Source organism: Babylonia areolata, chromosome 7 (assembly GCF_041734735.1).
Source record: "Babylonia areolata isolate BAREFJ2019XMU chromosome 7, ASM4173473v1, whole genome shotgun sequence".
NCBI lineage: Eukaryota > Metazoa > Mollusca > Gastropoda > Neogastropoda > Buccinidae > Babylonia > Babylonia areolata.
The window spans coordinates 32002031-32019371 of NC_134882.1; the positions used below are offsets into that span (position 1 = coordinate 32002031).

At 40.4% G+C, this 17341-nt stretch overlaps 1 protein-coding gene across 1 annotated transcript in view; it reads right to left on the reverse strand.

Moving 5' to 3' along the window:
* The window catches only part of LOC143283965 (periodic tryptophan protein 2 homolog), a 38439-nt gene extending 21127 nt beyond the window's left edge, over positions 1–17312 (reverse strand). The window contains exons 1-10 of the mRNA XM_076590445.1: positions 17190–17312; positions 15512–15624; positions 13731–13825; positions 12025–12124; positions 10624–10767; positions 9436–9571; positions 8738–8891; positions 5645–5696; positions 3808–3963; positions 1798–2020 (exon numbers count right to left, since the gene is read on the reverse strand). Of these exons, the coding sequence (XP_076446560.1) occupies positions 1798–2020; positions 3808–3963; positions 5645–5696; positions 8738–8891; positions 9436–9571; positions 10624–10767; positions 12025–12124; positions 13731–13825; positions 15512–15624; positions 17190–17207 (1191 nt within the window). The 5' untranslated portion in view covers positions 17208–17312. The remainder of the gene's footprint in view (positions 1–1797; positions 2021–3807; positions 3964–5644; positions 5697–8737; positions 8892–9435; positions 9572–10623; positions 10768–12024; positions 12125–13730; positions 13826–15511; positions 15625–17189) is intronic.
* Between the last annotated feature and the right edge of the window lie 29 nt (positions 17313–17341).

Genomic DNA, 17341 nt, shown 5'->3' on the forward strand with positions numbered 1-17341 from the left:
TCATCTCCCCCATCACACACACACCACCCACCTTGCCATCATCTCCCCCATCACACACACACCACCCACCTTGCCGTCATCTCTCCCATCACACACACACACCACCCACCTTGCTGTCATCTCCCCCATCACACACACACCACACACCTTGCCGTCATCTCCCCCATCACACACACACACCACCCACCTTGCTGTCATCTCCCCCATCACACACACACACCACCCACCTTGCCATCATCTCCCCCATCACACACACACACCACCCACCTTACTGTCATCTCCCCCATCACACACACACACCACCCACCTTGCTGTCATCTCCCCCATCACACACACACACACCACCCACCTTGCCATCATCTCCCCCATCACACACACACACCACCCACCTTACTGTCATCTCCCCCATCACACACACACACCACCCACCTTGCTGTCATCACCTCCATCACACACACACACCACCCACCTTGCCATCATCTCCCCCATCACACACACACACCACACACCTTACCATCATCTCCCCCATCACACACACACACCACCCACCTTGCCATCATCTCCCCCATCACACACACACACCACACACCTTGCCGTCATCTCTCCCATCACACACACACACCACCCACCTTGCCATCATCTCCCCCATCACACACACACACCACCCACCTTGCTGTCATCTCCCCCATCACACACACACACCACCCACCTTGCCATCATCTCCCCCATCACACACACACCACCCACCTTGCCATTATCTCCCCCATCACACACACACAATACCCACCTTGCCATCATCTCTCCCTTTCACACACACACACCACCCACCTTGCCATCATCTCCCCCATCACACACACACACCACCCTCCTTGCCATCATCTCCCCCATCACACACACACCACCCACCTTGCCATCATCTCTCCCTTTCACACACACACCACCCACCTTGCCATCATCTCTCCCTTTCACACACACACACACTACCCACCTTGCCATCATCTCCCCCATCACACACACACACACCACCCACCTTGCCATCATCTCCCCCATCACACACACACACACCACCCACCTTGCCATCATCTCCCCCATCACACACACACCACCCACCTTGCTGTCATCACCTCCATCACACACACACCACCCACCTTGCTGTCATCACCTCCATCACACACACACCACACACCTTGCCATCATCTCCCCCATCACACACACACACCACACACCTTGCCATCATCTCCCCCATCACACACACACCACCCACCTTGCCGTCATCTCCCCCATCACACACACACACCACCCACCTTGCCGTCATCTCCCCCATCACACACACACACCACACACCTTGCCGTCATCTCCCCCATCACACACACACACACATACTACCCACCTTGCTGTCATCTCCCCCATCACACACACACCACACACCTTGCCATCATCTCTCTCTCTCTCTCACACACACACACACTACACACTCCACACACCCACCTTGCCGTCATCTCACACACACACACAGTACACACTCCACACACCCACCTTGCCATCATCTCCATCCATTTTACACACACACAACACACACACACTCACACTGCACACACACACACACACTCCACACACATTACACTCACACACGACACACACACTCCACACACATCACACTCCACTCACACACTAAACACACACACACTCCATACACACACCACACTACACTCACACACTCCACACACACACCACAGTACACTCACACACTACACACACATACCACACTACACTCACACTCCACACACACACACACACCTTGCCGTCATCTCCACCAGAGGCCAGGTTCTGTCCGTTGGGAGAGTAGGCGAGGCAGGCGGTCTGGTTGAAGTGTGCCTGCTGTTTGAGCACCTGCTGCTGACTCTGCCACTCCCACACCAACAGCTGACCCAGCTCCGCACAGCCCAGCGCGATCAGGTCGCCCACACTGTTGACGGCCACCGAAGTGATGGACCGCTGTGGGCCTCCCTCCTCTGCGATGCTGTGATGCAACATGTATGTAAAGCTTGTTGAAGACATCATCTGCATTGTATTATAATGTATTGTATCATGTGATAGACTGCTGTGGGCCTCCCTCCTCTGTGATGCTGCGATGCAACATGTATGTAAAGCTTGCTGACGATATCATTTGTTTCCTGAACATGGTCATGTTTGCTTCACACGTTTCCGTGAAGCCACATGTAAAGCTTGGTGAAGACATCATTCGTTTACACAAGTTTATCAGAAGCCACAAAGAAAGCATGGTGAAGACATCAGTTTTCTGAACATGTTGATACTTGCTTCACCATTTCTATAAAACCATGCATAAAGCTTGATGAAGACATTTTCCCCATATATATGTTAATGTTTGCTTCACAACTTTCTGTGAAGCCACATTTAAAGCTTGTAAAGGAAATTTTCTATCTAAAATTACGTTTAAATAACATACTTACCGTGACCCAACTAGTGCAGACTCCAGCAGGGGTCTGACATTCCTGTCCTGTGCAAACTACTATCCGCCTATGCGGAGAAAACAAAAACAACTACGGCCGATAACCTCCCAGAAGTAGGTAACCTTCCCTTTGTCCCGCTGGCTAGCGCCCTCTTTTGACCATCTTGTTCAACACATCATTTTGTTTTCCAAACATGTTGATGTTTACTTTACAAGTTTCTGTGAAGCCATATATTTTATTTATTTATTGAGACATCTTGCTATAGTGCATAATCTTGAAGCTCTATAAAACTTGTTGAAGACATCATTTTGTTTTCTAAATATGTTGATGTTTGTTTTTCAAACAATGTATTTGGCTACTGTCACATGGTTAATGTGTGTGTCCAAATAAAGATATAACAGGACGTTATCACGCTGTACTCAAGCACCAAACAAGGACAATATACACACAATTATCAGTCAATGTACAAGTACACAAACATTTTGAAACAAGGTCAAAAGCACAAAGGTGGTAGGGCAAGTACCCTTCCCTCTTATTTCAGGCCATGGGGGTTCCATGGGTATCCTACTATAGTTGTTAGTATAATACATCTTATAACGTGAGGCATACAATACACATGAACAATAAGTAACATACTAAAACCAGAAAACAAAATAACTAAATGCTGGAGAGTGCTTACATGAGTGTAACTGCATGTGTATGTGTGATGATATGTGTGTGTGTGTGTGTGTGTGTGTGTGTGTGTGTGTGAGCATAATCATCAACGATGAATTCCATGTTTATATGCTCAATAAAAACCAGGAGAACTCAAATCTTGTGGAATTGGCCTCCAATGTGTTGCTGATAAAAGATATGTTTATATGCATAAAGAAAAAAAGACTAAAACTCGAAGATGAACAAAGATCAATAACAAGGGGTCCAAAAATAAATACTGATTATTACTATCATTATGATTATTGATACTTGTATAGTTCCTATCTTCAGTCAGAGACCAAACTCTTAGAGCTTTACAGTCATCTGAACAGCAGGCTGCCTACATGGGTAGAGCCAAATGACAGCTGCCTCCGGGCACTCATCATGTGCTCCCTGTATCATTCCGTCAGGCTTCAATCATGCACACACACACACACAGTGACACACACACAGTGACACACACACAGTGACACACACACAGTGACACACACACACATGCACACACACAGTGACACACACACACACACAAACACACACACACACCACACACACACATGCACACACACAGTGACACACACACACACCACACAAACACACACCACACACACACTCATCAGCCACCAGGGGCAGGCCAAAGACTCACGTAAGGGAATGGATGAGGTTGAAGTCTGGCATCTCGTGGATCATGAAGGTTCCGTTTGCGAATCCAGAGACCAGGATGTGGGAGGGTTTGTGGAAGGCGCAGGACTTCAGCTCTGGGGCCACGCTGTCTGTGCCCTTGGCCCCCTTGAAGACGTGCCTGTCAGGAATCACCGGTTCCCATCACTTATCATCAATCCCCTGGGCAACGCTCTGGTATGGGTACTTGTATTGCATTGTACTGTATTACCCTTTTTGTCACAACAGATTTCTCAATGTGAAATACGGGCTGCTCTCTCCCCAGGGAGAGTGCGTCGCTACACTCGAGAGCGACACCCATTTTTTGTTATTTTTTTCTGCCTGCTATTTTGTTTTCCTATCCAAGTGGATTTTTCAACAGAATTTTGCCAGGCACAGCCCTTTTGTTGCCATGGGTTCTTTAAAATACGCTAGATACATGCTGCACACAGGACCTCTGTTTATCGTCTCATCAAAATGACTAACGGCCAGACCACCACTCAAGGTCTAGTGGAGGGGGAGAAAATACTATGCCATTCACAATATGGGTACTCTGCAATTAACAATTTGTATATATGTCATTTGATGGTAAGTATGATGACAATCACTGAGCGGAGCGGAAGGAGCTGTGCTCAAACCCAGGCACCAGCACACAAGACAGAGATGGAGGTTTAGGGTATGATGTTCCATTATGTAGTGCCCCTTTGAATCTAATAATAATATTAATGGTATTTATATAGCGCTGAATCTTGTGCAGAGACAAATCAAAGCGCTTTCGCACCAGTCATTCACACGCATGCATAACTCTAATACTGTAGAAACTAAAGACAAGGAAGGGCAGGCAAGGGAGGCTATTTTGGGAAGAGGTGGATTTTAAGGCCAGACTTGAAAGAGCTGAATGTGGAGACTTGACGAAGCGAAAAAGGAAGTTCATTCCAATCGCAAGGTCCAGAAACAGAGAAAGAACGGCGGCCAACAGTCGGGTGTTTGAATCTGGGTATGCGTAAACAGAGTGGATCCGAGGCCGATCGTAGTGAGCAAGATGGAGTGTAGAGGTGAAGGCAGCCGCAGAGATAGGAAGGGGCAGTTTTGTGAATGCATCTATAACATAGAGTGCTGATCTTGTACTTTATTCGGTGTGAGACAGGGAGCCAGTGGAGATGTTGCAAAAGAGGAGTGATGTGCTCAGATCTTTTCTTTTCTGGGGGATTATGGAAGCATTATGATGACAATAATGAAAATACCCCCCAAAACATAAGAATACATGAACATTACAACCAGCTGTCAACAAGACAATAAAAATTCTGAAACTACAAACACATTTACCTTGTATATTGTGTGCACTTTTGAAAACAAACATACACAAACACAATATGTTGTTCAGCATATACATGCATAAAAGTACACAATTTTCCAGAAAGAAGTATAAGCAATTCTAAGAACCTGCATAAGATGAAGAAAAAACTAACTGTCAGTACTACTAAAATAGGTGGTTTTGTTTTTGTTTTTAAATAAACAGGTCCTCAAGCTGATTATCAAAGAGAAGATTCTTCAACTAATCATACTTGAAAGGCTTGTCCTATAACTATTTTCTCATTTTTGACTGCATGCTTAAAATATTGGCACTTGTTAAAAAACAACAACTGAAATCAGGGCCAAAATAAAAATAAAGAAAAACAACCCCATCTCAATAAAAAAGAAAAACAAAATGTGTGCTGAAATCAGAAATGAAAGACTTCTGTTTCACAGACTAAAAACTATGGCATCCCTAAATGTGTGAATACAGCCAATACCCATGAAAACCTTGGATAACGATGACTCACCTCTTCAACTTCTTGTAGCGCACCCTCACCACACCACTTTCCTCGTCAGGCTCTGAAATCAATACACCACCCCTTTAAAACAGATCTGAAACACCACCATACCCAAAATTTATCTTAATTACAACCCATTTAATCACTTGGCTGAAAGCTTGTTAAAATCAAAACATCATAAACGAGCAGTGAAGGTTACAATAAGCAAACCAAGACAAACTGCACTTAAAGTAGAACACAAAACTTAAATCATAATCACTGTTATCAGTGATACTGGCGACAGGGGCAATGGCAAAATGGTTCAACCCAGGTTTGGTGCATGGTGGACTAAGGGTGGAGATCTTTGTGATCTCCTCCGTCAACATAACATCAGGTGCAGACCTGTTACTACCTTAATACCCTTCAAGTGTATAAAAGATGTAAAACTTTAAAAGACACACATAAAAAATACTGTAATGCATACCAGTGTTTGTTGGGATATGGTAACAAACATACCCAGCACGCACATACTTGAAGACGGAGAAAGACTAATTATATGACTAGGTAAAGACGGTCATACATGTAACTAAAAGCCCTCTGGTAGATCTCTGTGAATGAACAAAGGAGTAGCAGCCTATGAATGCAGAGAAAGAGAAAGAAAAGAAGGATATACTAATTTACGACGCTGAAATTCGACTGCACCATGCTGAAAGCACCAGCCAGTCCACTCTGTTTATCACCTAACCCCCCCCCCCCCCCCCTCCGTAAAAAAAAACAAACGCAACAAAACAAACAAAAAAACCCCACTGATTAGTAATAACATCCGTAAAACATACATCACAAAAGACCATACTGGCAAAGAACAAAGCAGCACTGATAGCTATTGCCCATCGCACTCCCATCGACAATGGGAATACCTACCTGTAAGGGTACAGTGGTAAAACAGAAGGGCATGACATAATTATTTGGTGTAATGTTTGCTCTTCTTAACACACACACACGTTCCTCTTGCATTTCTTCTCTAACAGAATGAATCTTTTAAAAATGACAGATCTCTGAATGTGATCATAACTGACATGAACCGTTCTCCATGTAAAATGTGAAACATGCACCAAATATTTGTATTTGTATTTCTTATTATCACAACAGATTTCTCTGTTTGAAATTAGGGCTGCTCTCCCCAGGGAGAGCGCATCGCTATACTACAGAGCCACAAATTTTTAAAAAATTTTTCCAGCGTGAAGTTTTTATTTGTTTTTCCTATCCCAGATGGGACCTCGGTTTATCGTCTCATCTGAATGACTAGCGTCCAGACCACCACTCAAGGTCTAGCGGAGAGGGAGAAAATATTGGCAGCTGAGCCGTGATTCAAACCAGTGCGCTCAGATTCTCTCGCTTCCTAGGCGGACGCGTTACCTCTAGGCCATCACTCCACATGCATGCACTCAGCTGAACACTACACCCAGATTGTCCTTAATGTCTTCCCTCAGATGGCCCCATGCACCACATCACCACTGTTGTCATGGCAACATCTGAGGTGTGGAATCCACATGACTCCCAAAAGCATGGACTATCATCACTGGGAGACGGGTCAGAGGGTCACAGCCCACAGCTCTGTCACGGCACTCTTCTTGGACAGTGTCGTATTGTAATTTGTACTGTGTTGTACTGTTTTTGGTCGCAACACATTGCTCTGTATGAAATTCAGGCTGCTCTCTCCAAGGAGAACACATTGCCACAGTGCAGCAACACTTTTCTCCCCCCCTTTTTCTGTCTGCAATTCTATTTGTTTTATAATCAATGTGGATTTTCTTCTCTCTCTCTCTCTCTTTTTTTTTTAACAGAATTTTGCTAAGGACAGCCCTGTTGTTGCTTTGCTGTGGGTCCTTTTATGTGCACTAAGTACATGCTGCACACAGGACCTCAGTTTATCACCTCATCTGAATGACTGTATCATTATATAGTAGTATAGACATAGCCCTGAATGATAGCCAGTAAAATCAAAAACTGGAAGCAAATGTCTCAACATTTTGTAAGAACCTGGTTTTCAGTAATATGTATCCCACACATACAATTACAAACGAAAATCAGATTTTCATTATATGTCTGCAACCAGGTTAAAAACAACACCAAAAAAACATAAGGTCAGAATATATATATATATAATATCAAAGATGATATAGCTTTTTTCTGTCCAAAAACTTACAAAAAAGAAAAAAGAAAAAAAGAAAAAGACAAACACTAAATCTGGGTCAGTGCAGTTAAGGCTAAATGGCCTAAACTAAAACACTTTCTTGTCTGAACAGTCATACAGCTGCAGAACATGTAACAGAGACTAATCAGACTTTATATAAAAAAACAACAAATAACAGAGCATTGAAATACATTCCAAGCATCTGACATGTCTGCAATCCACTTGAATAAAGTCCAGTAATGTTATAACCCAAAAGTTTGACTCTTTGCAGCATACATACATTCTGCAAACTTTCCTTTTTTGTCCAGAAGAAATGACAGATCTTTTCACAATGTGGAGTATCAGTACAATCACTCAGTTTTCCCCTACAAAATGCAGTGAAATGCCCACATATAAAACAGTATTCTCTGTATTCAGCTGAACACTCCACACAGTTCTATATGTCTTCCCTCAGATGGCCCCATGCACCACATCACCACTGTTGTCATGGCAACATCTGAGGTGTGGAATCCACATGACTCCAAAAAGCATGGACTATCATCACTGGGAGATGGGTCAGAGGTTAGGTCAACAGATGTGCTGCTGCACATCTTTCTTAGGTATCCAACTAGTGAACAACAAACAATCAGTTCAGAAACTGGGAGAAAATATTAGTATGTCCTGCAGGGTAACATTTAATTTAGGAAAAAATGGTATATTAAAACACAAACTTAAATCAGATTATTAAGTTCTCCTATATCCTTGACTGACGCAACAGAACATGAATTGGCACTGCAATGCTTTGCTCTGGACCGTACGCTGTTCAACAATTCATATTTGCATTCAGCAACTTTCTGCAGCCTGTGACCTTTCTATGACCTACCTATGACCTTTCTATGACCTATCAAGTTACTTTTGACCTGTCAACTTTCTTATCTAATTCTCTCTACCGTGGTCGTCTTCCACAGCTCTTCTCTCCTCATCCTCTTCGTCCTCCTCTCTCTCCATCCTCTTCTCCTCCTTGCTCTTTTTGGGCACCAGGTCCCCCGTGTTCTGGTTGCACTCCCACACACACAGGTGGCCTCGTTTACTAGCGCTGTACACCTGAGAACCAGTTAAGGAATTCAATCTTCCTGGTGATGGGAAATTCTGGTGTCAGCAGTATATTTATCAAACAAGGTGAGTTTGACGCCCATGTGTCTTTTCTGACATGGAAACTGTTGCTTTCCACAATATTTTCACTTTTGCAGAATCCATTAACATTTAGATCATAATGGTATGTATACGCCAGCATACTCAGCCAAAACAAAGAAAATTATATTTACTGAAGCCAAATTAGATTTCAGATTGAAAAAAAGAAAAAAAAAGGGGGATACAAATGCAAGCAACTAACATACATCAACTACAAAACAAAAACACACAAAAATCAAGCCAAAAACGAAACAGAAAAGTAAAAGAATTGCCAAAACGTCTCAACTTTTAGATTCCAAACTGCCATCTACAATTCATTCATTTTTGTATTTTAAGTACCGAATTTGTAAAGGGCTTAGAGATTGCTTCAGCTTGGTTCACAGCAGTATATGAAAATAATATATTACTACTAATCTATCAATTAACATTATCAAACCAAACACCAAATGAAGGATACAGTCATGGAGTTGTGTTCAAAGAAAGCACCAACGACGGCATCTGTGTGCCCACCCATGGAGTGCACCACCAGATTCTCACAGGGCGTGACGGCAAACACTCGCGTGTTCATGTCCTTGGACCCCACCACTATCACTCTGAAACACATCATTAAACCAGATTAGACAGAACACACAACACACATTAAACCAAATGACACAGAACACGCTCTGAAACACATCATTAAACCAAATTAGACAGAACACACACACATTGAACCAAATGACACAGAACACACTCTGTAACACATCATTAACTCACTCCGGATGATGGAACGTTATAGCGTTCCTGACATAAGGTAGCGTTCTGGACAACGGAACGCTATAGTGGTTTCGACAATTAAAATTTTTTCCACATTTTCCTCATGGGGTAGCATAACAATCACAGCTACACTGGGCTTTGAGAATGTGTCAAGGGTCGAATGGAAAGTTTCTTCATGAGATTCCGTAACAACACACTCCACAGTGAGCCAGTGAGTTCAGGACCCCACATGACAAGCTAATCTGCATTACGTATTGAAAATGGCGTCGCAGGTGATACAAGTGGAAATTTTTGGAGCAAACTAGATCACGACAGCGGCTTTTACCATTGCTGAAGTGACTGAAATGCTTCAAACTGAAGGTTTCGACATCGACGAGGATGATGAAGACGTTGAATAAAGTATCTGCAGTAAAGAAAGCTACTGGCAAGTAGGTACTGAATGTGATTCAGCTTCTGAGAGCAGTGAAGAGGGAGGGGGGTGGGTGTTCACATGACGTGAGGAGAGGGGTCAGTAGGTCAAGTACAGTGAGTTTCTTTCAGTTACTTAATGTTTTGTATTTTTTTATATTTTTTTCCTAACCCTAACCAATGGGTCGTCTGTAGGGAAAAGCAAAGGAGAGAACTATTCGTCCGGATTGAGTTAAAACAAATGTCACAGAACACACTCTCAAACACATCATTAAAACAAATGCCTCATGTCAGAATCAGAAATGACTTCAACAAACTATCATTTCTTTTTTATCACAACACCTGCATTTTTTCCTCTCTTTGTTCACATCAACAGCAAGAAAACAACAAAAACCAACAACATCAAAACAAATGAACAAAAAACTCCCCCACCCCCTCCCAAAAAATGAAAGAAAAGAGAATCTTTCCTAACTTAACTTACTTAGAATCTGATGACCAGTCAACACAAGTGGTTTCATCAAAGGCTCCATAAAATGTACGATTGAGAAGGAAAGGGTTGAAGACTCTGGATTTCCCTGGGGCATGGAACATAAGCACCACTGTGTCTCTTGTCACCACAAACTTCCTGCAATGACACATTAAAGACATGTAAATCTGACCAACTGGATGACTTTCACAAGTACCACCACACTCACTATTTAACTATCACAAGTTCTAAAAAGGCAACAGTGATGGGCACATCAGCTGAGTGGTAAAGTGCTGGACTTTCAATCTGGGGGTCCCGGATAAAAAACAACAACAACAAAAAAAAACAAAAAAACGGTCATGGCGCCTGGTGGGTAAAGGGTGGAGTTTTTTTGTTTTTTTTTTTTAATCTCCCAAGTTAACATATGTGCAGACCTGCTAGTGCCTGAAACCCCCTTCGTGTGTATAAGCGTGAATAAGATCAAATACGCATGTTAAAGATTTCATAATCCATGTCGGCATTTGGTGGAATATGGAAACCAGGACATACCCAGCACATGCACACCCCCGAAAACAGAGTGTGGCTGCCAACATGATGGGGGTACAAAACAGTCATGCATGTAAAAGCCCACTCATACATAGAGTGAACATGGCAGTAGCGGCCCATGAACAAAGAAGAAGGCAACAGTTAATTTCAGTTTTTAATTTTGCATTAAAAAAACAAAAAGGGTTCTTCCCTTGGTTGTGTGTCTGTTTCAGGAAATAATGTTCATAAAAAGTGTTGCAAATTATTTCTGAACATATCACAAAACACTTTAAAAAGAAATTACTGTAGCACTGCAAACTGATGTCTTTGATTCATTGTTTAGTGTATAATACAACTATATTCATAAAACTGAAGCACCTCATTTCCTCAGGAAGGTATGGATTGCATCCCTTTACTTGTGTTTCTCTTCAGCATCCAACTGCTTCATGGGTTTTTTTGTTCATTCATTGTTAGGTCATTGTTTGTTAATGTTATTCACAGGAAAATAAGTGACGGAGATTTGGAACCACCAATGTTTTCCAAAGAATACAGACTTGAAAAACAATTCAAAAAATAAATAAAAGAAAAACTGACACTGACAGGTGAAATTTCCACTTTTATACCCAAAGATGTATTTGTTGCCAAATATTAGCAAGGGAAAATCTCACTCAACCTCAAAAAGACAACAAAAAACAGATGGATACGAAGACACTTAGAAATGGACCTAAGTGACTGTGCAGATGCATAATAATGCAAGGAGTAGCCACAAGTACCTGGCATTGGTTCTGAATAAGAAAAGTCTGAAAACTCATTTATCTTGCAAACAAGAAGACGACGATGAAGAATAAAACACTTCCCCATGACACGAGAGACACAATCATCACCACTTACTTTCCATCAGGACTGAAGCTGACATGGTTCACTTTGTTGTGGAAGTGGTATGTGCCAATGACACTTCTACTTATTAGACTGCATAACAATGCTTCACCCTCTGAAACATAAAACAAAAGATGGCAAATCCTTCAAATGATCAAACACTGTACTGAAAATGAAGTCAAATCTGATTACATAAAGTGACATGTGAAAAAAAGACCAAAAAATAATAAATAAATAAATAAATTCGAAAATTCAAAACTGAGTCTGTCCAGCACAACTTAGAAATCTAAATAACCTCTCATTCCACAGAGATTCTAGTTAGTCTCTGCTCAAGCCATAAGTAAAAAAAGCACTGTGAAAATGCACTGGTTTCACTTTGTATGAAAATTTGGTGGGAGAAAAAGTGTAAAATCCAAATCTAATAAAACAGCATCTGTTTCAATATTACTCCTTGCTTTGAGCTCATTCAACAGATTCTGAAACAAAGCTGACACTTGAAAAAAAAAAAAAAAAAAAAGAGTGCAATAGGCTCAATCAGTGGATTCTTCGGTTCTTTTGTCTCTGATTTGATAGAGAAAGGATAAGCATTCTTTGAAATGACAGTACTTTACTTTTTTGTTGTTTTGTTTTTTGTAAAAAATGCACTAAAGTTGCCCAATGATACCTGCAAATATATGTGACATTACAGTTTACACTCTCCACATCTATACATGCTGTCTTGATGTTAAGTGAACTCTTTCCTTTCAATTCTTGTTCAAATATCCATCATATAATATAATATGGACCTTCAAAGAATCGCTTATGACAGTTATGTTCGTCATTTCCTCATTGCATTTGCCACAAAACTTTTCTGCACCTTTGTTATATTCAAGTTTTTGTAATTTCCTGGTTTGTATGTCCGCCTTCATGTACCCTTAGTTCTAGTTTTACAGATGGCACATGATATAAAATCACACATCACCTCACCTTCAAGCAGCCCAAGCCAGATCATATCTCTCCTCTGCTCTCGCCAAACACTACCTTTCAAATGAAAAAAACTGAAAACATGCTTTCATCTGTGTTTTAATTCTTTGTCTGGCACAGGCCCTCAGTGTCTATCACAACCTCCTACTTGTCTATTCCCTTTTCAACAGCTCTATTAAAAAACAGACCGCAGGATCCCGAAGATGCTTTTGTATGGCCAGATGAAGGAAGGCCACCGTGAACTTGGAAGACCCTGCAAGTGCTTCAAGGACACCTTGAAGACAAACCTCAAATCCTGTGACATAGACAATGCTTCCTGGGAAACTGATGCCCTTGACCGCTCTCGCTGGAGGATGCTGTACTCCAGCGGCATAAAAACGTTTGAAAACAAGAGAACGCTGGCCATTAAGGAGAAGCGTGAGCGAAGGAAGCAGGGCTCAACTTCTGTAGATGTTTTCCCTTGCAACACCTGTGGGAAGTGCTGCACATCCAGAATCGGCCTCTTCTCCCATATGAGGACACACACCAACAGATAAGCCTGCCTGCCTATTCATCCGTCGGACGGGAGACTCCATCATCATAAAAAAAAAAAAGTATCATACTGCTGACACACTTGATTTTTCTTGACAACTTAATGTGGACAACAAAGTAAATATCGAAATAAAAACACCCAAAATGGCACATGCCAAAAAGTACAAAACATTGGAGTTAACAAACCCTGACACTCTAAGAATCAGTGCTTTGACCATGTGACTTACCTTCATTAACGAGAATGGCCAGGCAGCCATCAGGTGAGATAGCCACAGCTGTGAAATTCAGGTGACCTTCTATTGGCAGGGTCTCAGATTTGCTGCTGTTTAACACACATTTAGGCACATTCATGAGCAACACAAGTCATGCACATCATTAACAATGAACTGTACATACACTCTCAGTCATACACACATATAGTGGTTATGCTGATAGATTGCACAAGAAGCAATGGTTTCAGTACTCTTTCACTCTTTGCATTACGTTCCTTTGTCTTACCAAGAGTAACAGTACTTCTTTTCTTCATGTTCATTCTTGTTCACTGATGGTAAAGGTTACTGAGTTATGCAGATTTGTACACTGGCCAGGACCAGTGCTCTAACAGACTACCTGAACATCTCTCCCCTGTTCTTTTCAGCATATAAACTGTTAATGCAAAAAAAAAAAAAAAAAAAAAAAAAAAAAAAAAAATATATATATATATATATATATATATATATATACATATATATATATATACACACACACACATACATCATATTTTATCTAAAAAGAATTTATAAAAAATTACAATTTTTTTACAACTCATAAATATTGATATAAAAATCAACAGTATATATAACAGTGCTTGAATGCTGCCATGTAATTAATTATTTGCATATGTCTAACACACTGACAATAAACTACACCACCAATGCTGCCAGTTCAGTCTGATGCCATAATCATAATGTATGCAGCTTATGAGTTATGCGTCGTGTGCTCACACTTCATACTTTATTAATGTTGATGTTATGATGTTTGAAGGGTACAGGACAAATGTGAGCGTAGGGTAATTATGCAATACTTAAATGTAACCAAGAACTGAACAAGTAACAGACACACAATTTTTGGTGGAAAATGCTCAACAATTTTCAGTTTACTAGCATGATCCTAGTATGTGGTGGGTGGTTTTTTTTTTCATATCTTTTTTCCATATGCAATACCGGTTTATCAGATTACTTTCCATTTGTGTGTGCTTTTAATGAAAATGGAATCATTGTGAAAATGTCAGCACTTTTAACATCTGTAGTCAATTGTATTCAGGCTTTTCTCTCCACTGTGTGTGTGTGTGTGTGTGCGTGTGTTTTCCTTCTTTCCAATATTTGCAAAATAATTATCAATTAAAAAAAAAAATTAAACAAAATCAATTTCTAATTTGATGACTTTGAAAAAAAAAAGGTATTGATAGATACTGACACAATTATCAATCACTTATTGTATCATCAATAAAAGCTAGCAAGCAAAACAAAAAAAATGGGGCGGGAGTGGAGGGGGAGCTGTAAGTGTAAGTGTAAAACTAACAGTAACTGAGTAAGAGAAACCATATCCAGATAACTATTCTGTATTCAAAGAACTGTTCATGTATTTTGAACATCGTTTATATAAAGGTTATAAATCTTGCTTCATTCCTCTTAACAGCGAATTTGCAATTTGCTTCAACAGTTTCACAACAGCTCAGTAAAGTTAACAGAAGTATGACTTTGAAAATATGGAACAGAAATCTGGCTGCCTAACTGTAGATGAGTGCCAGAGTCTTGTCAACTTTTCTTTTATTCATAGTTTGATCATCATCACAATTATGTTACATTCACAGAAATACTGTTTGAAAAACTCAAAAAGTGCTAGCACAGATAATGTCCTATAAATCATAATTATGATAGTAGAATTTTAGTTCAAAAACAACAACAACAAAAAACTCTAGATAATACAACTACAGCAGACAAGTTTACAAGACAATCATGCTACTTACTTTTTCAGGTCAAACACACTGACCCGGTTTCCCACTGGAGAGACAACTTTAAGCCCATCGGGCAAGAATTCAATGTTACCCTTGCGATAAACAGCTCCAAGAAGATTGGAAAACTGCACAGACGTAACAAGTAAACAACCCATCAACTCACCATCCAGTTAATCAATCAATCAAATTATCAATCCCTTTGTCAGTCAAATCTGTCCACTCATCAGTCAGTCAATAAGTCGATTTCTGACCATGTCACTAACATTAGATTTGATCAGTCACTCAATGAACAAATCAATCAATCAATCTGTCAACGAATGAATGAAATCAATGTGCCCAAAACACAGAAAGAGAACAGTATGCGTACATGTATAACTAAAAACATTTCATATCTATTTATCATTACATATCCATATCACTAAACAGTAGTCAGTAAACTTTATTGTATTGAAATAAAGAAAATCTAAAAACAGCCAAATGTGTAGCAAACTGATATCATTAAAAAAAAAATCATTACATTTCTAATTCTATTAATGCTGATTGTCTTATTCAAATTTCAAATGAAATTAAGTCAAAGCATATTCTATCATCTATGTCAGTACTTCAACCTGTAATTGTAATATATATTACATTATTACTCCAAATTCCATTACAGCTGATTAAGAGAAACAACTCTGTGTGTCACACACAGTGTGTGTGTGTGTGTGTGTGTGTGTGTGTGTGTGTGTGCAGCAAAGTAATGAGCATTTGCTTAAAATTTAAATGCATGTTCTTAAATGCATGCACCTTGAAACAATTTCTTCAAAGTCACCACAGGCTCTCACACTCAGTCAAAAGAAAAATTATGAAAAAGAAAAAACCTAAAAACAAAAAACATGATGCTAGATCAAGAGTTGTCACTAGTATAGTACAGTAATCCAGTAACTGCATTCTTAATTTCTTTATAGCTGTTGTAAATGTATACATTACATGTTCAAACTCAAATGCTTTTTTACTTTTTTGGATAAGGTTTGCCTGAACACAGACTTATCAAATTGTTGCCACAGTAGACTGGAGTGCATTTCATCACATCAATATTAAGGCGTGTTGGCCTGATAAGGCCTTTTGCCAGCTTGAAGTGGGGAAGAATAAGAGTCTCTGCATATCCATTTTTCGAACACTGAGTGTGCACTGCTTGTCAGTTCATAAGTCAAGAAATATCTAGATGAGTTTGAGCACAATCAATTATTCATCTTCATATTGCTTCTTAAGATGTAGCATCAATGAATGCTACTGACTCTCAAACTGGAAGAATGCAACTGTACCATTGATGGTCCAAGATAATGTGCAGCTGTTTTAAGACTGGGGTAACCTATCTAAGCTTACTCAGGATACTAGAAAGTGGGATCCTGTCCGGGTGCTGACTATAAAGCTGGAATCTCACTCTGGTGGATGTTGGAGGGCTCTCGATGGGAAACCCTATGATGAAAACTAACGTTTGTATAACTTAATAAGCTCTGGAATTTAGAATACTAAATGGGTTGCAACATCTACTGTTGGTAATATCGTTTCGCACATGCACAAAAATTGCGGGCAAAATAGGTTCCTGAATTTAGGATGCTAAAATAGGACTTCACCCAAATCTGATTTTCAAAAAAAATGTCCATTAGACTCGGCCTTAAGATACATTCGGAAATCTTTCGTTCCTTACCTTATATGAAAATTTCATTTTGAAAACACTTGGTTTCTTATTTCGCCTCACAACATGAAAAGTCTTCCACCACGTGAAACTCTGCCACCGGAAGTATTTCTTATGTGTGTTCTGATTGCTGTGGTCTGAAGAAAATAAGCCAATCAAACGGC